The following is a 24,327-nucleotide window of genomic DNA, read 5'->3' on the forward strand; positions in this document are numbered from 1 at the left end:
CTGGGGCGGAGCTTTAATGGTTGGGCCCGCTCCGCCCCGCCCCTTCACGTTGCACAAGTTCCTTCCCTGCTGTCTCGGCAGGGCGGGGTCTGGCCGCCAGCGCCCGCTCTCCAGCAGGTAGGGGATTCCGGCAGAGTGCACCACCTTCCCGGTAGGCGGTGGGAGGTCCGCATCCCGGTCTCTGTCCCTCTGCCCAAGGGTTGTTGAGGGACCATTTAGGAAGGACAATCGCTTATGTTCTAAATGAGGAAAGTTAGAGAGGAAGTAGGTTGCGTGGGCAGAGCTTGCTCCAGAATTAACTCTTGGGTGGGTCTCCGGTGGGTCCCTAGAGATTGAAAAGTGAGGCGGGACCTGGGGCGTAGAAGGGAGTCCCCGAGCCATTTCGTCGCTGAGCTGGACCTCGCTCCCAGCCCCTCAGCTCCCAGGCAGAGTGTTCTGATTACCCGTTTATGAAATCGCTTAGCCTGAGCACCAGGAAGTAAGACCAGCAGCCTTACTTCCCAGGCAGAGATGCTCAGGACGTGGAAAGCATTGCGCCTCCACAAGTCTAATTAACTTGTTTCTCCGGCTTCCAAGCTTCCAGGAAATTAGAAAGTCGAGAGGGGTTGTAAGAAGCAGATACGTGCACTGCCAGATGGGAAAAGTGTACCCGACAGCCTGGAAGCTACGCTTCGTTAAAGGAGGCTGGCACTGTGTGAAAAGCTTAGCTTTCTTCTCAGACCTCTTAGTTCCGTCCTTTCAGTAGACCCTCACCACCATTCTGAAAATTGAGCTTAAATACAACTCTGCACATTTCTTTTTTAAATATGTGAAATAAGAATAACTTCTGCCATAAAATAATCATCACTACTTTTTTTGATCATCTGTTACAAGATTAGGACCTTCTCATTCGTTGATTTGAAATCTTATGCAACTTTTAGGTATTACCATCTCTGTTTTTCTGGTGAAGAAACCAGGGTCCAGTGAATTGAGGGTCTTCCCTAGTCATTGTTGGCTGGTGGAAAAGCTATATTGAAACCTGGGCCCATGCAACCTCAAAGTCCATCTGTCCTCCTCCCCTATACTCTCTTCCTCTGATCAGAGCACCGCCTTGAAACTTTATTTATTCATTTGACAACAATTTTTAATCCTATTTTGGCTACAAAACTTTGAGAATGTGGGAAGGCATTGGGTTTTGCAAGCTGACACTAGTTTTAGTGTATGTCTCAATTATCATTTACTTGCGTTCTTTTTTGAGTTGTCTTGTTTGAAAATGTGAATGGTGTTTCTTTACAATGAGAATGAATAGTATGAGAAAATACTCACGGAGGTATTCATGATTTGTAAGTAATATATCTCATTCCACTTCCATTAATCTTAAGTGCACTAAAGTAAATCTTGAACACTTGGAAAGAGGTGGTGCTTTCAAAAAATTTTTTCTGCACAAATAATTTATTTTCATTATTGGTGATGGTAGAAAAGCAAATGAAAACAAAAATCACTTTCCAAAGATAATTACAGGTGGGCTTGGGACTGACTGGCCTTGGCCTTGGCACATGGGGTGCATATTGCTGCCTAGGGTGCCTCAGTGGTTCTGCGAGGCACGCTGCTCCAGGGACTGGTGGGTCCCAATGTGGCTGGGCCTTGCATGGATGGCCCTGCTTCCGAGGCCTGAGCTTTCTCTCCTCCTCGTCATCACCACCGTGCTCAGGTGCCAGGAACAGACATAGCTCACCTAACTGGAGGGCCACCCTGAAGACCATCCGGACCAGAGTTCACAAAATGACACCTACTTGAACTCTGCCTTGGACCTCCTGGAAGGCAAGGATGGGCTCTGCCAAAATAAGTGCAGTGACCATGAAAGGGAGCCCCCACTGCGAGGCCCACTCTTCTAGGGCTGCTGGGGGAACAGAGGGCCTGCAGTGTAAGAGCAAGGCAAACCTTGACGCTGTCCTTGGCCATGGAAGCACCTAGACTGTTAGAATCTTGCAGTTCTTGTCATTGAGCCACCTGGTTACAAGTCACATCTCTATTGTTAGAGTGTGAGACATAGCTTGAGTGTGCACTCTCCGCTCTTTTTTCATTGCTTCTGAAGTTGTTTTGTGTTTTTTTTTTTTGCTTGCTGTTGCACAACATGGCCTAAGAATTTGTTGACGTTCGCATCATAGGAATGGAGTGGAACAGAATGGAGTGAAACACACTGATTTTAGCTCTATATTTTAGCACCTTAAGTAAGTTAGCTGAACATGCAAAACATACTGAAAATTTTAGGGTTATGATGGTTTAACTTTCTCAAGAATTGGATTTAGGGAAAAAAAAGTAGTGGACTTCTGGTCAAGATTGAGGTATAGGTAGACATGCTTCACCTCCCTAGGCTACCATAGAAAGAATTACAACTAGATCTCAAAACAAATAACACCCAGAACTGTCAGAAAATCCAGCTGTATGGAAGTCCGACAGCCAAGGAATTAAAAACAATACATTCATCTAGACTGGTCGGAGGGGTGGAGAATTGGAGATGGGGAAAGGAGACCCACTGTGCCTCCAAGAGGTGGCAGTGGAAGGTCGGTTCCACATTCACTATGGTGGATAGAAATTGGGAGGGATACCTTGGGAGCAGCATTCCAGCCCCAGGCCAGACCATATAGCCCAGGGTTCTAGCACCAGCAAGATAAACCCCTATTACTTCTGGCTGTTAAAACCAGTGGGGGTTGGGACGACAAAGAAACCACTGGGGTTTCAGGAGACTCTATTTAAATCCACCGAATCTTAAAACCTACATAAACCCACCCACCATGGAATTTACCACCAGGGCAACAGCTGGAACAGCACCAGTCACGCCCAGGACGTGGGTGAAGTGACTGGAAATGGTGGATGAGTGCTGGGCAAACCTACAGAAGCCAGGCAGTGGTATTGTCCCTTCTCTGAGCACTCCCCTCAACACAGCCACCTAGTGGTAAGGCAGATTACTCTGCCCTGGCTCCACCCCACGCTATTTACAAGTGCCTTTTCTGAAGAGGCCATACTACTAAGACAGGGAGTCAAAGCAGCTCTACCTAATCATAGAAACAAACACTGGGAGGCTGCCAAATTGAGGAGACGAAGAAGTATGGCTCACATGAAAGAACAGGACAAAAATCTAGAAAAAGAACTAAAGGAAATGGAGATAACCACCTATCAGATGCAGAGTTCAAAACACTGGTGCTCCGTATGCTCAAAGAACTCATTGACTACAGCAACAACATAAAAGAAGAAATGAAGGGTCACCAAGTGAAATAAAGAAAAATCTACAAGGAGCCATCAGTGGAGGGAAGGAATCTGGGATTCAAATCAACAATTTGGAACATAAGGAAGAAATAAGCCTTCAACCAGAACAGCAAGAAGAAAAAAGAATTTTTTAAAAATGAGGATAGAATAAGGAACCCCTGGGACATCTCCAAACATACCAACATACATATCATGGGGGTGCCAGAAGGAGAAGAGGAAGAGCAAGAAATTGAAAACTTATTTGAAAAACTGACAAAAGAAAACTTCCCTAATTTGGCCAAGGAAATAGACATACAACTCTAGGAAGCACAGAGAGTCCCAAACAAGTTGGACCCAAAGAATGCCACACCAAAACATATTATAATTAAAATGCCAAAAGTTAAAGATAAAGAGAATCTTAAAAGCAGCAAGAGAAAAGCAGAGAGTTATCTGCAAAGGAGTTTCCATAAGACCATCAGCTGAATCCTCAAAACAAACTTTGCAGGACAGAAGGAACTGGCAAGAAGTATCAAAGTGATGAAAACCAAGGACCTACATCCAAGATCACTCAATCCAGCAAAGCTATCGTATGTAGAACAGAGGGGCCCATAAAGTGCTTCCCAGACAAGGTAAATAAATCTAAAGGAGTTCATCATCACCAAGCCATTACTACATGAAATGTTAAAGTGGCTTATTTAAGCAAAAGAAGATCAAAACTATGAACATTAAGATAACAACAAATCCAAAAAACAAACTAAGCAAAGTACCACAACAGGAACAGGATCATAGATATGGTGATCATTTGGAGGGTTAGCAGCTGGGGCAGGGTAGAGGGAAGTTGTGGGGAAAGGTGCTGGTATTAAGAAGCATAATTGGTAGGTCCAAAATAGACAGAAGGACATTAACAATAGTGTGGGAAATAGAGAAGCTAAACAACTTATATACATGACCCATGGACATGAACTAAGAGGGTGGATTGCTGGGGGCAGAGGGGAAAAATTAGGACAACCAAAATAAAATATATTTTTTAAATGACCATAGTTAATATTCTGGTGCATGTTCTTCCACATATGCATTAGGGGTGATATATGAATATAGATTTAAAGCAAATTTTTTAATTCTGAGATTTCGAACTCTCAGCAGCTCTAAATGAGTGTGGAGGAGTTGTTCGAGCCATCACCTCTGCTAGAAATCTGGGTGCTAGGGAATTACCACATTTATTGCTGTTTTTAAGATAAACAGTTTTATTCTGAATTTCCTATATTTTAGTTCTAGCTCTTAGAACTAAGATACAGTTCTAAGTACTAAGCAGTTCTACCTTTACTAGCTTTGTCAATCTCACTGTACTTATGGTGGAGAGAAATCTGAGTAAATGAGAAAAAATAATGTAAACAGAGCAACTGCAAAATCTAGAGGCATACAAGATTTCTTAATTTTAAAAAATCAGTCTTTCATTTAACACAAGTATTTTGAGTAGCTTAAAGTTGAATGTGCTTGCATCTCTGCCCAGCAAAGCAAACTTTGTAGGAGAGAAGGCAGACACATAAACAATAGCATAGGATAATTCTTATAATAGAAAAATAACCAGGTGATGCCTTGAAACTAACGAGATGAGTATTAAGGAAAGTCAGTAGTGACTTTTGCATTGGGTTTGAAGAAATAGTAGGCATTTACCAGGTGGCTCTCAAAGTACTTGGGCAGTTCTTTTACTTAGCCTCAGATGATCTTACCTCTTGATCCACCAGAAAATAACATTCTGTGGGAATTCTTTCTTGCAAATGTATGTCTCCAAATCTCTACTTCCCTCTTTCTATATTCAGAAGAAGAGGTTTCTTTCTATTTAAGGCTGACCCCTTAATTCATACTCTATTCAGGATACCTTTTGTATCTTCAGCCAAGCTTAAGTCTTAAAACAAATGTTAAACCAGCAGTTGTCAGGGCGTGGTTGGGGTTCCTGAGTCTCATTCAAGAGGGTTCATAAGATCAAAGTCACATTCAGAGTAAAAGATTCAGAGTACAATGGATTGCAATGTGACAAAGTTCATTATATGGTTTCAAATTTCAGTTATATCTAAATTTTAAGAAATCAGCTCTAGTCACGTTTTAGTAAAGTATCAAAGAAATAGCTGCTAATTTGTGAAAAAGACTATTAGAATATTTCCCTTTCAACTCTGCATCTTTGTGAGGCTGGATTTTTTTCATATATGTCAACCAAAATAATATATTGCAGCAGATTAAATAGAGAAACAGATATGAGAATCCAGCCATCTTCTGTCGGGGTAAACATTAAGGAGATTTGCAAAACTGTAAAACAATGTCACTCTTCTGTTTTGAGGCAAATTTTAAAAACATTTTATTAAATATGTATGTTAACATGTAGTCTATTATTTTTTAACTTTCTCAGTGTCAATTTCTAATATAGTAAATATTTATAAATATAACCAACATAATAAGTTCTTGGAGTCTACAATAATATTTACGAGTGTAAAGGGTCTTAAAACCAAGTTGGAGACCTGCTGTTGGTCTCTCTCTCTCTCTCTCTCTCTCTCTCTCTCCCCCCTCCCTCTCCCTCTCTCCATCCCTCCCTCCCTCCCCCTTTCTTCTTATTCTTATTCCCTTCATAGTCAGATTTCTTGGAGAATGCATTTCCACCATTTACTCACTGCTCCACTACAACTATTCTTCAAGTCACCCAGTGATCTTCTGGTTCCAAATACTAACAGCAAAAGACCTTTTTTGCTTCTTTCATATTAACCTGGCCCCCTTGTAGAAATCTGCTACTGTCCTAGTTGTTTATTTTTACCTCCATGACTTATCAATACTTTTAAAACTTCTTTCTCTTGATTTCTTCGCATTCTGTACATTCAAGTAGGCAATTTTATATTTACTTATTTCTTCGACCAATTATCTATATATAAATACATGAGAATGCTCATATAGAAAGCACTCTTTATCTAAACCTCTCTCCTAAGCTCTTGTCCATATATCTAGCTAATGAAATATGATTAGGTTGAGGGCAGATAGACCTACTTAGATGTGATGGTCAAAGAAGGCAACAAATTCACAAATGTCAATAACTGAAACTAAAAAAAACAAACTAAGCAAACTACCAGAACAAGAACAGAATCATAGATCTGGAGATCGTTTGGAGGTGTATCAGCTGACAGAGGGAAAGGGGAAGTTGGTGGAAAAGATGCAGGGATTACTAATATATAGAGGCCTAAGATACAAGCAGAATTTTTGCTTCTTATCATGTATAGCGTCTGGATTTTGTACTACATGAATATATTCTTTACCCCCAAAATGAATTGTGTTGCATTTAAAAAATATATAGGGGAGCAGGAGAGTAACTGGTAGAAGAATACCTGGATCTATTTGTCTTGATTAATTAGAAGGAAAAGTAACCATCTGCTGAGAGCGAGAGACAGAGAGATCAAATAAAACCACATGTAGAGAGGTGAAGGTGTGAAATAGTCTCTAAGGACAATGAGTGAAGATGAGGAGAAGGATGAATGGCACCGCTGAAGGCTCAGTGGAAAAGGGGCCGCCATAAAAATTTATTCACACCAATGTACTCACTTGTTACCTAGTTCTCTACAATGGTATTCGGCAGTGCTGGTGTACAAGCGAAACTGTGAGATTTATCCCTAGCTGCAACTTCCTAGGGTGGGGTGGCAGAAGAAAGAAGGGACAGAAGAAATAAAGGTTCTGTCTAGAGAGCAGTCACGTTGGTGAACCACAGGGTTTGACTTAGAAAATGAATTGTGATCAGGCAGATCCAAAGGACTCAAAAACAAGTGGAAGAGTCAAGGAAGAGCATGTTATGAGAAAAGTTGGTGGACAGCCCATATCTTTTAATGGTACACAAATTATTTCAGGGTATATATATTTTTTACTTCTACCAAAGAGTGTTGCATAAATATTTAACAGAAATAAATACTAACTGATAAAAAAAATTTTAAGTTGAAAAATAAATCTCTACTATTAATAGATCTTATTCCTGAATATGTTCACAGGAATTTTCCTGAAAAAGTAAACTTTCTGCTTCTTTGTGTAAATTTCACTCAGAAAATGTCAGTGTAAGAAAAAAATATCCTTTAGTTTTTTGTTTTTTTTATTCCTATTATGGGTGGAGAAAGAAAGCAAGCCCATAGGATAGGCAAGTAAACCACAACTGTAATTTTTTTTAGGATATCAACTACAATTGTCTCTTAAACAATGCAAGAGTTTGGGGCACTGACACCTGTGCAGGTGAAAAATCTACATATAATTGTTGACTTCCCCCAAATTTAACTACTAATAACCTACTGTTAATCAGAAGCCTTACCGATAACAGAAACAGTTGGTTAACACATATTTTGTATATTATACCTTTGTATTATATAGTGTATTCTTGTAACAAAAAGCTAGAAAGGAGAAAATGTTAGTGGACCTACACAGTTCAAACCTGTGTTGTTCAAGGGTCAGCTGTGGTTGGCGTTGGACTGTTTCTTTCTTATGGTATAATCAGTTGTCAGCATTTCCTGTGTTACAGCAAAGAGTGATATATAAGCTTATGGATGCTGTCACTAAAGCTACTGTAAAGTTGTGATACGATTTTTTATATTATAGGAATAGAAGATGAACAAACCCATAACACCATCGACATATGTGCGCTGCCTCAGTGTTGGACTCATTAGGAAGCTGTCAGATTTTATTGATCCTCAAGAAGGATGGAAGAAGTTAGCGGTGGCTATTAAAAAACCATCTGGTGATGATAGATATAATCAGTTTCACATAAGGTAACATAAAATTCTTTCCCTTTTTAGATTCTTACTTCACAATCTAGAATGATTGATGGGTAGAAATGCTACCTAATACTGCATTCAGAAAACAAACCTGTCCAGGAGACACAATGGTAGTAAGGACCACCCCCCACTTTTTTGTGCAGTGTTTGCTGCATTCAGCAAGGCCAATGTTGTGATCTTGCAAATAAGGTTTGGGGTTGGAGTCAAGATTCCCACTTTTATTTCAGTTCTTTGTTTAGCAAGCCAAAGAATACAAGTTCACTCTTCTTCACACCTGTCATTTCCATTCTGAAGTAACATAGGAATATTATAAGAATTGCCAGCAAAATTCTAGAGCCTAAACTTCTATGTGTGTGAATCTCTAATTCACTTCAGCAGTGTGTTTTGATAGTTCAATTACACCTCATAGTTGTTTGTCAATGTATACATCTAGGAACGGAATTTTTAGTTCTTAACCAGGATTTTTTGGTACTATTTTCAAATGATTTCTATGTTTTTAAGTATTTTTTTAATTTTAATTTTTTATTTTAGAGAAGGAGAGAAACATCAGTGTAAGAGAGAGCTTGGATTGGCTGGCTTCTGCATGCACCCCAGGCATGTGCCCTGACTGGGAATCAAACCTGTGACCTTTTGGTTTGCAGGACGATGCCAAACCAACTGAGCCACACCAGCGGGGCACATAATTTCTGTTCTTTCTCTCTATGCATCTCTGTTTGATTTAGTGTAAAGTATAAGTGCAAATTTTATTTTTGTTGGTTTTTTTCCCAGCTCAAACCAAGGTCAAAGTCTGCCTTTTGAAACAAGAGGAAAAGAAATATATTTGTGATTTTCAGCATTAACCTGATAAGGAACCTAGAACCGTAGCTTCCGTCAAGGAAATGTTTCCTCACATGAGGGTTGAATGTCTTAAATTGCTTCGGAGGAGCTTAAGTTTAAAGCTTGAAAGCCTATTTTTAAAGATAGTTTATTGATATTATTATTAAAAACTTTTGGAGGAAAGTCGAAGCAGTGGTAGTAGGGAGAAAAAAACTCTTCTGAGCATAATAATTGCAGCAAATAATTATTGAAAGAATGATAGAATCCTGACCAGTGTGGCTCAGTTAGTTGGGGGTCATCCCACAAAGTGAAGGGTCACCAGTTCAATTCCCAGTCAGGCACAAGCCTGGATTGTGGGTTTGGTCTCCAGTCTAGAGTTGCACAAGAAGCAACTGATCAAGGTTTCCCTTTATATTACATAATACATAATATATCTTTCCTTCTCTTTCTCCATCCCTGCCCCATCTCAAAAAATATATAAATAAAATCCTTTTTTTCTTTTAAGAAAGAATAGTAGAATTAGAAAGTTACCAATTTACAATCACCAGTGAGGAACTGATTCATGCAAGGCTCATCAGTTAGTGCTTAAACATCACTAAGTGAAAGGTGATTGGTGAAAAATATTGCACAAGATTTGAAAGTATCATCCACAGGGTACTTACAAATTATGAAAGGGGAATAGAGAACTTTATACAAAGATAAAATACCTCAAGCACATCTTCTTAACAAAGTAATCAGACTTTGTGGCGTCAGTAATGATCCAGACTGCCATTATGCACCTCCAGACGGGATGCACACACACACAAACGGACATGGAGAGTGAGAGCACGAGAGCACAGATATGGCTGAATATTATCAGTTGCTCAACTGATGAATCTATGTGAAGATTAAATGGTTGTTCATGGTATTATGTTTTCAACTTCTCTGTAGGTTTGAAATTTTTCAAAATGGCCCTGGCTGGTGTGGCTCAGTGGATCGAGTGCTGGCCTGCAAACCAAAGGGTCGCCAGTTCAGGTCTCAGTTCGGGCACATGCCTGGGTTGCAGGCCAGGTTCCCCACTAAGGGGTGTGTAGGAGGCAACCACACATTAATGTTTCCCTCTCTCTCATTCTCCCTCCCCGCCCGTCTCTAAAAATAAATAAAGTCTTTTTTAGAAAAACAAAATTAAGAGAAGAAAAACTTGTTTTTAAATATCCTTCAGAACTAATTTTTACCTATTTAATTGTTTTGAGGATGTTTATGAGTTTATTGAGCCAAACTGATGACGGATGCTGGGAAGCAAGATCTCAAATGCTACCCTAACACTAATTTTTAAAGAAGTAGACATAAAAACTAATCTGTGTTTTTCTTTTAATTTAGTTGAAATATAGTTAAGATCAAAGGAAAAATGATCCAAGTTTACATATATTCTATTACTTTAAGCACACAGGTTTGTTAAAAATTATATGGCTAGCCAAGTTAACATCACATAGGGAAGTAATATGGCTTAGTAGGTTGAGAACATACTGTAATGCCGAGTGAAATCTGATTTTGGATCCCAATTTAGATATAGCTTATGGGTGATGTGGCTATTAGATTGGTCCCTGTACCTCCTCATGCCTTGATTTCTCATTATTAAATTACTGTGTTATTCGTAGCCCTTTAAGGATAAAGTGGTTCACATGGGTATGTCCTGTAGCCCACTGAGCAAATACTCAGTACGTACTCAGTATGTGTTAACATATTATCATCACCTTCTGCATCTTTTTCCTCCCACCCGTCTTTCCTAATGTCTGTAGCTCTTGCTGGTTTTCTTTTTTTTTAAGATTTAAAAAATTTATTTTTAGAGAGAAGGGGTCAGGGTAGAGAGAGGAAGAAAAACATCAGTGTGTGGTTACCTCTTGCCCTCTTCCTACTCGGGGTCTGCCTGCGACCCAGGCATGTGCCCTGACTGGGAATCGACCCCATGACCCTTTGGTGCCCAGGCTGGCACTCAGTCCACTGAGCCACACCAGCCAGGGTTTCTTGCTGGTTTTCCTATTGCTCCTTTTCTTCTTTAATTTAGTTGAAATATAGTTAAGATCAAAGGAAAAATTATCCAAGTTTATGTATATTCTATTATTTTAGATTTTTTTAAGATAAAGGTATTCCCTTTATCTTTATATTCCCTCTTTAAAAGGGAGAAACAGATGGGGGAATGATTTCTATTTTCATGTTAACTCTGTTTACATAGTACTTTTGTTTCTTTGTTACTTGCTTTTAAGGCGATTTGAAGCATTACTTCAAACTGGAAAGAGTCCCACCGGTGAACTGCTGTTCGACTGGGGCACCACAAATTGCACAGTTGGTGATCTCGTGGACCTTTTGATCCAAAATGAGTTCTTTGCCCCTGCGAGCCTTTTGCTACCAGGTAAACTCAGTGTGACTAAGGCATCAGCAATGAAGCTGGAAAGATAAGTAGCAGGAATAGGACTATTTCTTCTTACTCATACTCTTTTCCCATAGCAAATGAACCTGACCTTGAGATTCCTTTTATCCTTTCAACTCTCCCCAGCTCTTAACAGGTACCCCAGACATAGGGCCCCACAGACTTGCTTGCTGCTAAGGAGATGGAGGCTTCGTGACTGAGTCTGATCCCACCATTAAAGTGGGTAGTTTTGTGCCAATAAGTAGTTTAAAGCAATGGAAATGTGTGTTGTTACGGGGATTTTTTGAACTCGCTTTTTTTCACCGCCAACTTCCACCCCAATGGGACTTGAAAGAATTTCCCTACACTGTGTGTGGGTGGGTTAGTTTCTTAGTACCTTCCTCATAACTTTACATTTTCCCTTTGATGTCATTTCTACCGGTGGTTCTCACCCTTTGGTGCACATAAGAATCGTCTGGGATTTCTGTAAACAGGTAGCTTCCTGGGCTCTCTTACGGACATCGTCATAATTCTGGGCTTCAAGGTCTGTGTTTCTAACCAAGTGCTTCAGTGCTTCTGATGCAGGTGGCTCATAAACCACTTTTTGAAAACACTGCCTTACCCATCTTTAACAAAACAGAATTCCTACTAGGTAGTTTCTCGTGTGTGCTGTGAGAATATGGAGCTAACATGGAAATTGGAATGATGTTAAATGAACCAAGTTCCTGGTATAACCTGTTCACAAACACTTTTTCTATGGTTGGACAATTTGTATCTTCATTTGGCAGACGCTGTTCCTAAAACTGCTAATACACTACCTTGTAAAGAAGCTGTAACAGTTGAGCAGAATCAGAGTCCTCTCTATGGCCAGGACAGGACATCTGGGATACCTGTGCGGAATCCTGAACAAAATTATATGCCACCCGATTCCTCAAGTCCGGAAAGTTTAGAAGTTAGTGATACACGTAAGTAACACTTGCAGTGCATTCCTTCAGTGTAGTGATTTTCAGCCAGTGTGTTGCAAGAATTTTTAAAACATGCAATACCTGACTATAAGTCAGGGGCACTGACCTCTTTTCCTTAGATTGTCAAATAAAAAAATGGCAACAGCCAATACAACAATGTCTATCTAGTATAAATGAATCACAATTATCTCTACTGTTGGTCATATGGGAAAAAAATTTTTTTTTGGTGTGTGCAGAATTTTAATAATTAGATGAGATGAAAAGGGTTAAGAATCGCTGTGCTGGTGGTTTGTCATTGAGACCATTACTGCTAAAAACAAATTTCTCCTCTTGTTCATGCACACCAGCAAAAGCTCCTTTGTGTTTTTTCCACACTGACTTATTAGGCACCATTTTCTTCATATATCAGTGTGTAGATCAGAGTAGAGGCAATAAGCAAACATTTACATAACTTGAAAGAATTATTTTATAAAGCAAATAAGTGACTAAAATTTTTATTTAACAATGGTGTTCCTCTCTCCTATTGTACCTAATCCAAAGTAATATTTAAATATAAAATATTTAAGTTGAGAAAATACTATTATTATGGAAACCAGTTTTATTTTTATTGAAGCAGTTTTTTCCTTACTTCATTGACATTCCAGGTTTTCACAGTTTTTCATTTTACGAACTGAAGGATGTCACCAATAACTTTGATGAACGGCCCATTTCTGTGGGTGGTAACAAAATGGGAGAGGGCGGATTTGGCGTTGTGTATAAAGGCTACGTGAACAACCGAGCCGTGGCCGTGAAGAGGCTCGCAGCTGTAAGTTACACTTTCAGGAATCAAAGGTTTTAAAGAACAAATTACTTCCTAGTGTGCTGTGTAACAAGTTTTGAAGTAATCTTTAGGAAATACGTTGTTTCAGTGCATAAGCATCATTATATAAGCATCATTCTAAGCTGCTAGTTTCTAACATTTAAAAATCTGTTGAAAGCGATGGTCCTATCCCTACAAAAATGTGGTTATGCAAACATATGTACAATGAGACATACAGTTTTTGGAGATTCACAAAATAAAGCTGAGAACCCTCGCTTTACACTGTGATTCATTCATAATCAAAATTAAAATAAGATACTAAAAATTTTTATGAAAATAACTTGCATATTACTTCCTCATTTAAAAATAAAGCTTATTTGTCTTAATAAACATTAAGAAAAAATGGAAAAAATTCTTATCTATATCTTTTGTTCCTGTTCCTATCAGGGTATTCACCTTTTACTTATTGATTTGTTATATTCTAATAATATCAAGATAATACATATTTATATGATAGTCACCCTCTTATACATACTAAAAATACTTTTATAGGTTTTATTTTTCTTTTTGCCTTGAAGTTAGCATATGTTTTCTGCTACACAGAATTATTTTTCAAAATGTTTATGCAGTGAGTCATAGTATTTTTTTGTTCCTACAATAACTCAGTGGGTCGTATATGGTCATACAGTTTTTAGATTTTTTTTTTCTTCCACTAACCAGCCATGGGACCTAGAGCAAGTCACTAGTATTTCTAGTTCTCAGTTGTTTCTTAAAATGGTAAGAATAACGCCTTATTATTTTAAGGAAAGCAGCATCAGCCAATAGATCTCTTGAGCCACATTCTGTCATTGTTGCCTTAGGGTTATTGAATTGCGTCATATTGCATACATTTTATTTTTTCAGGTGGTTGACATTAGTACAGAAGAACTGAGACAACAGTTTGATCAAGAAATAAAAGTAATGGCAACGTAAGTTAATTTGGCAGTGGGGTGGGGTGGGAAAGATCAGGGCAAAGAGTGAGGGCCCTGGTTTCCTTCCCAGAGTGTGCCGTGAACTAGTGGTGGCCTCAGATAAAAGCAAATGAACTGAAGGGCTTGGGTTAGAGGAACTGAAAGCACTTCGACTACAGTCTATGACTCCATGTGCACATATGCCTGTAGATTAAACGGCAGTCATTACTTTAATCATAGCAAAGTTACATGGAACTTCAACTCTCTTCCATGATCATGTTTTCCATTCCCAGAATGTATGAGAGATAGATTCTAGAGATACAAAATAAAATGTATGGAATAACAGGCCCTGAGATAAATATAAGTTAACACCCGTAAACCAGGAAAGTCTTATGTGCAAGAATGCAGGGAAGGCACTGACCCAGTAGGCTTGAAAATAGTTGGACATCATCAGGAACAGTAACAGAAGCAAATTAGGAAATTCATTGTAACAATTATAATAATTGATACCTGAATGGGTACAATATACCAGACACTGTGCAATATATGTTATGTGCATTTCCTCATTTAATCCTCACAGTAATTGTTATGATGCGCCAATGTCAAACTCCCCCAGCCCACCGAACATTATTTTCCCACTGAGGTTTAGAAAGATTAAGTAACTGTCCCAAATAAATAGCCAATAAATAGTAGGTCTGGGTTTCAAATCCAGATCCGTCTGATTTCAGAGCTTGAGCTTTACATATGAATTCTCATTAGACCCATTGCTATAAATCACTAATTCTAGTTGTTTAACCTCAAGAAAGAAATAATAGACTGAAATTAATTTATTCACAGTAAAAATAATGCATACTGACAAGAAAACATAAAACTTGCACAATTTGTTCTCCCTACCTCTATTCCCACTCTCCAATCCTAAACATATGTTTTTCAAATAATAAAAATAATCTCTTAACTTTTTCACTGAGAGATAATCACCGCTAATAGTGATATACTTTCTTGATATGTGCATAGCATTTCCCCGTGTCATTAAAAATAATTTTAAAACATTTAAAATTATTATATACAATTTTAGCATAGATGAGAATTGTATTTTATTTATTTACCTGCAAGGTTTGTTTCTGATTTTCAATATTACAAATTAAAGCTTCTTTAACTTTGTTGGTGTTTGATATTATACATGAATCTTTCAATGCAACTCTGCTTATTTCATCAGGGCAGAGTCCTAGAAGAATTACTGCTTCAGAATGCATGACCTTTTTAAAGACTTGCCAAGGATATGTCCAGATGGCCTTATAGATAAGTTATGATAGATAATACTCCTACCAACAATGTATTACATTGTCAAACTTCACTGCTATCTCATCACCATTGAATAGTGGTACTATTTTTAAATAAATTCCAATCTGGGGAACTTATTAGCAGAATGACCTTAGCTGTGTTTCTTAACTCTCTACCCATTAGTTTTCTCTTCTATAAAATAGAATAATAGTTCTTACTTCATTATGTTATTGTGAGGAATAAATAAATGAAGCAGGTAAATTACTTAACTATAGTGCTTTATATATAGTATAAACCTACCAAATGTTATCTGCTCACACCTAAAAATGTGCCAGTTTGCTGGAACATGGAGCACTTGTCATTTTAATTTTCACTTTACAAAATATTTGTGAGGGTAGACTGATTTCACATCAAATCAAGTCAGAATCTGATTTGAAATAATGAAATGCCAGAATTATAGATCATTTTGAATGAAAAAATGAGTAAGCACTTGGATGGAATACTTCTTATGTTCTAGGTCATTTCTAGGCTGTCATATATTTGCTCATCTGGTTCTCGCAGCACCCATGTTACACAGGAACTATTATCCCCATTTAGCAGGTAAATTTGCTGAGGCTCAGGGAGTTGTTCATTTGCTATAGTCCACGTATACGGGAGGGGGCAGATCTGGGCTTCAAACTCGGGTTTTTGAACACTTAGCCCAGTTTTCTTTCTACCATATCACAGGTGTCTTTTGTTATACTTAAAACTCTCTTTAGTTTTTCACTCTTAAGTACATAAAGAAACTCAGGTTATAAATAATCAGATAGGATTAAATATCAGAAATGTGTAAATTAGATATGATTAAAAATCAGATATCTGTAAATCAGTGTTTTTGATGCATTAGAGTATACTTGAAAGGGTTGTCGTACAAGTTTCAACAGACTTCTCGAAATCTTGTTTGTGCTATAATTGAAAATTGTGCTAAACAAAGGTAAACATCATCCTAGTCTTTAAACTATCACAAGTTCCAGTGGTTTGAATTGCCGAGCTTTTACTATAAAGTAGAAGAGGATTTGCTTCTAAGTTGATCAAAATTGACTAAAAGGAGAACTGTTTGCAGAAAATAATTAAGTTATAATAAACACATATCCTACTAAAATGATATTATTTTCTTGTTTTTCTGTTAAAGCTCTAAACTGAATAACTCACAACCTACAGCTGAATACATGTATATATCATAATAATTTTGAGTGGAAAATTTTGTCCCAGGTGCCAACATGAAAATTTAGTAGAACTACTTGGTTTCTCAAGTGATGGAGACGACCTCTGCTTAGTGTATGTGTACATGCCTAATGGTTCATTGCTAGACAGACTGTCTTGTTTGGTAAGATGTTTGTTCATCAGACTTTTGGCTTTCTGTTTCTTTGTTGGATACTAATACTTACTTTGTAACAGGATCACTTAAACTGCACTAACCTTAATATTTTTCCTCTCTATGAAAATTATACAGTTGATATATTTAAAAATGGGATTGCCATTCTATTAGGTGATAATATAAAATATAAAATATTACTCAAGGCTACACTTTGAAGATGCTCTTACATACTTTTATTGTCAAAGAGAAGTGCTAACCCCCATGTAAAAGTTGCTTAGAAAAATTCTCTAAGAAAATTTTTATGTGTCTCTATAGATGTTTTTTCTATAGATATTTTATGTGTTTTCTATAGGTATTTTTCTCCTCCAATTTTCTAACTGGTTTGTTTCTTGCTTCATAAGAATGACACTCCACCACTCTCCTGGCACATGAGGTGCAGGATTGCTCAAGGTGCTGCTGATGGTATCAGTTTTTTGCATGAGAACCATCAAATTCATAGAGATATTAAAAGGTAAATGCTACATTTGGAAAACCATCTTTAAAGAATAAATTTGCTCTCCCCCTTTCTATTCACCGTGCGCATGCATGTCTTAACCCAGAGCACTCCGAGACTGTAGACGTCCTTTTTCTCCCCATTGCTCTGCCTTTGTTCGCACCCTCTTTTTCTGCCATCGCTTTCATTACCAACCCTCCTGCTCAGCCTTTAACCTGTCTGTACCAGTACTCACCTGTTCACTGCTACATTGCCAGGTTATGGCCCTAAAAATCAGCCATGGATACCAGTTTCTTCAAATTGGTCACATGTTTTTATGTTTTAATAACTATTACATGTTGCCTGAAATGCCTTTCTCTCTCATATAACCATCAACCTATAATAATCACTCAAGACTAAATATGTTTTTCCTTGGAATTTTACAGTTCTTTCAGTCATGCAGTTGTTGTCTCTGCACTTTTGTACCTAGTATATCACCTTGATGGAGTACTTACTGGATTTTTTAAAATTGTGCATGTACTTTTGTGACATACAAGATTTGAAGGGTTCTCCATGCCCAGCACTGAACTTAAATACTATAATACAAAGGGAGGCTTCAATAAATTTGTGGAATGAAAGTATATGAGCAAATGCATATAACGAAGGGAGATTTTTTAGCTATATTCCTTCCTCTTCAAAGGATTTCAGATAGCACAAAAGAATCAAGAACTGAATAATTGAGATAGTTGGTTTAGAAATTTGTTTCTGAATGATCTTAGAAATGTTCGGAAAGGAATTAACAATGGTACTTTAGGAGACTGTAAGGGAAATGATCCTGTAATAAATTACTTGTGAAATAATGAAAATATCTCTCACTAATGTGAACAATATTATTTCATTTTTATTTTCCTAAAATTTCTTCTCAAGAAACAAAAAAGTCATTTCTCTTGAGATTAATCTGAAATCTAGATTTATTTACACACTGTTCAGGCTTTTAGGACGTATATTGGGGAGGCCAAAAAGTTCATTTGGTTTTTTCCATAAAATGACTGTACTAGTGCTTAGTTGTCTTTAACTTCATTTGAAACAGTTTTGTCATGTTGTATTATGACAGCTGTCATATCAGCATGCAATAAAAAAAATCAAAATGGATGAATTTTTGTGTAGCCATTCTAATATTGAAGATGGAAGAAAATACACAACATTTTTGGCATACTACGCTTTATTATTTCAAGAAAGGTAAAAAGGTGCCTGAAATGCAAAAAAGATTTGCGCAGTGTAAGGAGAAGGTGCCCTGCACCCCTTGTGACTGACCGAATACGTCCCAGGTGGTTTGTGCAGTTTCGTGCTGGAGATTTCTCTCTGGATGATGACACTTCATGGTCAGGTGGGCCAGCTGAAGTTGACAGTGATCAAATGGAGACAGTCACTGAGAACAGTCAACACTGTATCACATGGGAGAGAGCTGACATACTCAGAATATCCAAATCAATGAATTTATTGGTGAAAATGAAAAACATGTCTTTTACAGAAAAAACTAAACAGACTTGTTGGCCAACCCAATATTATAACATGGAATACTTATATATATATATATATATATATATATATATATATATATATATATATATATGTGTGCGTGTGTGTGTGTGGATGTGTATATGTATATATGTGTATATATATATATATATATATACACACACACACACATACACTCATTCATACACCTATTTAAGGAACCATTTGACTTGTCTGAAGAGAAAAACATTTTCTCTAAACTTTACCTTTTTTCAGTGCAAATATCTTACTAGACGAAGACTTTACCGCCAAAATATCCGACTTTGGGCTTGCACGGGCTTCTGAGAAGTTTTCACAGACAGTCATGACTAGCAGAATTGTGGGAACAACAGCATATATGGCACCTGAAGCTTTGCGAGGAGAAATCACACCCAAATCTGACATCTACAGCTTTGGTGTTGTACGTTTCATATATATAATCGGTAACAATAATCACTCTTGTAATACTGGTAATTATGAAATTGAAGTAGAACATTTTGAATTCACCTGTCTTGCTTAACTCTGTAAATTGTTCACTTTAACCTTTAGTTAAATGAGAACATTATAAAAACTTCTTCAACTTTGTAAAGCTTTTGTATTGATTTCTGAACTTACTGCGAATGATTTTTTGGCCACACTATCCTCAGGAGTTAGTATGAAACGTAAATTAAATCAGTGCATAAAATAAACCATGTCATATAGTATGCACCTAATGCCATATTTAAAAAATATATTTTTGAAAGGAAATATGCTTTCACACTCTCTAATGTATCAGTCTCTTCCTGACAACTTTTAAGATGGAATAAGGAGTGAGTGTGGGTGGTTGGAGAAATTAGTGCTTCTTCATCTTGTTTTTTCTTATGTTTTCTATAAGGAAATTTAACTTCATAACATTGTGAATGTAAGGCTCAGGGTTGTAGGATATTCCTGAAGTTTAGAAAATAACACTCTCCCAAGAGCCAGAGAAAATTAATTCTTCTGAACAATTCCCTGCAAAACTGGAAAAGGAATGTCCAGAACACATGTTGAGTGGAACTGATTGTTTAGTAAGTTGCCAACAGGAAAGAACTGCTGGTGGGGGTGTCCTGGAAAGAACGGGTGAGAGACCACAGCTCATGTTCTTTCTGCTTCAATTAGTGCCTAAAAGACACAATGCAGTATGTGGAAATGATTCATCAGATTTCATAATCAATTCATATGCCTGCTAATTTCTGCATGTTGTCTTGATTGTTACATTAATGGATGTGTTGTTTTTTGTCTTCATAGGTTTTACTAGAAATAATAACTGGACTTCCAGCTGTGGATGAACACCGGGAACCTCAATTATTGGTAATTGAAAGATTCATTTTTGCCAGTCCTTTCCTCTTTGCATTTATAATCTAAATCTATATGGGTAAATTTGGCAATCAGAACTGTCATTTTCTGTTGGCAATTACATAGTGCTATTTGGAAAGAACATCAACTATTTCCAGTCTCAGCTCTTCCACGAAGTATTTGTGAAGCTTGGAAAAGTCATTTATAGCTTTTGTATTCTAGTTTTTTGTGCGTGTGTAAATCAGAATAGAACTGTATGATTTCTGAGGTTATCTCCATATTTTTATGTTACTTTCAGAGTGATTACTAACTGCCTTTTTATTTCAGATAGAAGAAACCAACATGGCTTCCTTTCAAATTTGTATCAGAATGGCATTCCTAGCAGAATTCTTTATCCATTTCTATTATGGAATATTTTACTGATAAAGTTATAGAAAACATCACCTATGGGTTATATTGAATGCTAAAGCTATTGGAAAATTATTCCAAGCCCCATTTTTTTCTATTTAGTAAACTTTAAGAACTTAGAGGATCTTTTTATAAAATTGAAGAATTACGGAAATATGTGCTATCATATATAAGGTTTTCTTAAAATTGATTAAGTAACTTAGATGAGTTTATTAGAATTTATGTGTTCTAATGGGACAAACCAGTGTGACAGACAATATGTGTCTGAATTAATAATAATAATAAATATATCCTCAGGTAAGGATTAAAAAAATTAGGCAAATGAAAAGTGCCTAGGAGATATGTATTTATGTATGTATCTTAATAAGGTTATAAAAGTAGAAAGTAAAATAAGAGTACATGTTATTAAGTAGATTAAATAATTAAAATTTGTGTTCTGACTTTGTCGCTTGCATTGAAACTAGAAGTTTTAACACTTATTTTGAAGCTAGATATTAAAGAAGAAATTGAAGATGAAGAAAAGACAATTGAAGATTATATTGATAAGAAGATGAACGACACTGATGTCACTTCCATTGAAACTGTGTACTCTGTTGCTAGCCAGTGTCTGCACGAAAAGAAAAATAAGAGGCCTGACATTAAGAAGGTATTAGTGTTTCACACTTACTTAAAAAGTGCAGGAGGTGGGGTTTGTCATTTTTTTTTCTAAGTGTACATTTCAAACCAACTATTTAATGTGGTTCTTTCTGTTTTTTCTGTCTTTCCTTCTTCGTGAAAGGTTCAACAGCTGCTGCAAGAAATCACGGCTTCTTGAAACTTTGGTAGAGTAGACTTTGGCTTTTTATACACAGCTATCAAAACCATTTTTTAAACTAAATTTTTGGTAAGCATTCTTCTTTACCTTTAATAAGACAGCATGGTACAGTGCAGTACTGTGGTTCTTAAAGGACACGTGGAACCCCAAACAAACGAAAGCAGAGCTGCCATTTCAATGCTTAGCCCTCCCTTCTTAGAGTTGCCCTCAGTTCTTGCAGTAATCCCCGAGACATCTTCTTGGAGCTTCATCACACACACTTTGAAAACTACAGTATTAACAAAACAGAGGACTGGACTATTGAACGAAAAGACCCTGAGCTGAAGCCCAGCTCCACTACTAATTTTCTGTAAAGCTGTGGGCAGTCTCTTAGTTGCTTTCCGCCTTGGTTTTTTCACCTGTAACACTGGACTAATACTTACTGTGCCTCTCTGGCAGGTAGTCATGCAAATCAAAGGATGCAACATGTTTGCAAGTACTTTGTACTTTATAAAGTGATATAAAATTTAACATTTATATAGATGATTATAAAATTTTACTACAGTCATTGGTTTATTGAGTCATGTTTACAGTGTACTGTTTTAAGCAATCATTCACCACAAGCCAAATAAACCCACATGAGACTGCCACAATATGTCCATAATTAATTAGATTATGTACCATGGCAAAGTTGATAGCATTTTGCAGATGCAGTTAAGGTTCCTAATCAGCTGACTTTGAGTATCAGCAGGGAGACTGTGCTGGGTGGGCCCGATCTAATAAGGTGAGCTCTTACAAGACATCTAAGACATCCTTGTGTGGGCCTTAAAGAAGGGACCTACCATGTTTTTAAGGCCACATTGGCTAAGACCTAAGGGTGGCCTCCAGGAAATGAGAGCTACTTTCTGGCTGTCAGCCAGCAACACAAACTGGGACCTGGGATGTGTAACCACGAGAAACTGAATTCTTCCAACAGCTTAAATTAGCTTAGAAAAGTACTCCAGACCTCAGACGATACCATAGCTCCAACTGACACCTGAATTTTGGCCTTGTGAGACCCTCAGTAGTGAATCTGGCTGAGCTGTGCCTGGACCTCTGACACACAGGACTGTGACATAATAAATGAGTTGCTATAAGCCACTGAGTTTGTGGTGTTATCATGCAGGTACAGAAGATGCATACAGGTATTCCCAAGATGATTCTCCCACGGTGATAGCTCATCATGTTCTGCCCACACTCAAGGGGTTGATGGGGATTAAACAGTGTGTACACCGGGTGGTTGAAGTGCAGTGATTTACACTGGATTTCTCAAGTCTGCTCACTCCCTCCTCTTCCATTGTTTTTTACTACAGAGAGTGAGACCTTTGGACAGTAGTGAAAAATTGAATTTTTAAGTGACTTTTAACTATTTCTCCTAAGTTTAAGAGTCTTTATTGGATTTTTTATGATTTGAAAATTATTTTTCAGCCTTGAGTGAGCAGAAGGAATTTATTTAAGCATGAAAACTGGCTGATAGAAAAACTAATATATAATAATAGAAGGAATGCCAAGTGTCTGCAGTCATTCATTCATTCACTCATTCACTGAGCTTTATATCTTTAGTTCTTTCATTAACACACTCAGAACAAGAGTTTGTACAGTGGGCTACAGGAGAAGATGCTCAGTCTCTATATTGCATTGTTTAGGCCTTCCTAAATGCTTCCCTGAGAAACAAAAATTGCATATTGTTCTAGTCACTTTTGGAAACTAAGTATTTAAGCAGAAAGAAACATGTGCTAGTTGAAAAGGGAAAAGGAAAATAAGCAAAATGACTTAGATTAATCTCAATGGGAACCCACATAATTGGAGGCACAGTATGATCTATAACACAACATAGTTATGTTATTTTAAAATATAAGTAACTGTTTCCTGCAATAGAAGCATTTATTTAAAATGGCATATATATAGCTCTGATTATGGAATGTTCAAACTATATTCACATTTTTAAAAAGAGCAAACCATTTCATGGATGTTGAAAGTTTCACAGTATTTTTTGGTAGGTGTTTTCGTCCCATCAGGTGGAACTGAGAGCAGATTTATCCAAATTAGACACAGCTTCCCTCTCCCAGTAAGACTGTGCTTCAACTCTGGAGGGTGACAATGCAGCGCATCCACGATCCCACAGTGTTAACCACACTGTTCCATCTGTCTGCCTGACTGTGCCCGTCACATTGTGGACCGCTCCACTTGCGTGACACACGCACCTGTGGGAGCGAACAGCAGAGGGGTGTCCTCAGCTCACACGTGAACAGGACTTGCCCTCAAGTTCTGAGGAGAATCTTGTCCAGGATACATGCACCGCTTCCCTCAGGCGGGAATGAAAAGCCTGAGGTGGCATCTAGTTGAAGCTTTTTCTTAACTTCTTTGGGGATATGCTTCCTCCTAATTTTTTATAGAAACAAAAATTTAAATGGATATTTGAAAAAAAACCTTGACGGGTTTTGCAGGCTTTGATGTGAGCTGGTAACGCCGCCTCCAGCAGCTGACCGTGCAGACTGATGAATGGGTCACGGCAGCACAGTGGGGAAGCACCCACCGACCCCTTACCTGGAAGGGCAACCTGTTTTTATTGCTGCATTTGGCCCATTGGCTTGCTAGTTGGCTAACTCAAACTTTTAAATTCTATTTTCTCTCTATATGTTCTATGAGGAATAATTAGTCAATGTTTTGTTTTACTTCTCCAGTATATAATTAAGAGAAACTTAAGATATTCTAAAGCATTTATTGCTCTGCCCACTTTTTGGTTCTGTAGCCATACAAAATGGCCCTAGATTTCAGCCATGCAGAGTCCTGTTATTCACTCTCAAAATAAGCATATAGCTTTTATTTTACAACTTTATTGTATCGTACCTGATAAATAAAAATGGAACTGGATTGGCCAAAAAGTGTTTTTTTCCAAAAAAGGCTCAAGTATAACTTAGTTGCCTTTAATGTCATTGGAAACAATTTTGTTACATTGTATTGTGTAGCTGTCACATGTACATTTAAAAAAACATCAAAATGGGTGAATTTTTGTGTAGCCATTTTAATATTGAAGATGGGAGAAAATATGCAACATTTTCGGCATAGTCTGCTTTATTATTTCAAGAAAAGGTAAAATGCAACTAAAACGCAAAACAGGTTTGTGCATTGTGTGGAGAAGGTGCTGTGACTGAGTATGTCAACTCGGTTTGTGAAG

The 24,327-nt window shown here is 37.5% G+C and overlaps 1 protein-coding gene across 2 annotated transcripts; it reads left to right on the forward strand.

Moving 5' to 3' along the window:
* Positions 1–41: 41 nt before the first annotated feature.
* IRAK4 (interleukin 1 receptor associated kinase 4) lies at positions 42–22,254 on the forward strand. Of its 2 annotated transcripts, XM_037162323.2 has the most exons (12): positions 42–117; positions 7,837–8,006; positions 11,072–11,217; positions 12,003–12,179; positions 12,824–12,984; positions 13,882–13,946; positions 16,461–16,575; positions 16,968–17,077; positions 18,833–19,016; positions 19,862–19,924; positions 20,805–20,963; positions 21,096–22,254. In XM_037162323.2, the coding sequence occupies exons 2-12, from the start codon at positions 7,846–7,848 to the stop codon at positions 21,129–21,131; spliced, it is 1,377 nt and encodes a 458-aa protein (XP_037018218.2). In that variant the 5' UTR covers positions 42–117; positions 7,837–7,845; the 3' UTR covers positions 21,132–22,254. The 2 variants fall into 2 exon arrangements, with proteins under 2 accessions (XP_037018218.2, XP_037018220.2); XM_037162325.2 differs by lacking the exon at positions 21,096–22,254 and having other exon boundaries at positions 20,809–20,957.
* Positions 22,255–24,327: the final 2,073 nt, after the last annotated feature.

This window comes from Artibeus jamaicensis, unplaced genomic scaffold (genome assembly GCF_021234435.1).
Source record: "Artibeus jamaicensis isolate MK-2021 breed Jamaican fruit bat unplaced genomic scaffold, CSHL_Jam_final contig_233, whole genome shotgun sequence".
Classification (NCBI taxonomy): Eukaryota; Metazoa; Chordata; class Mammalia; order Chiroptera; family Phyllostomidae; genus Artibeus; species Artibeus jamaicensis.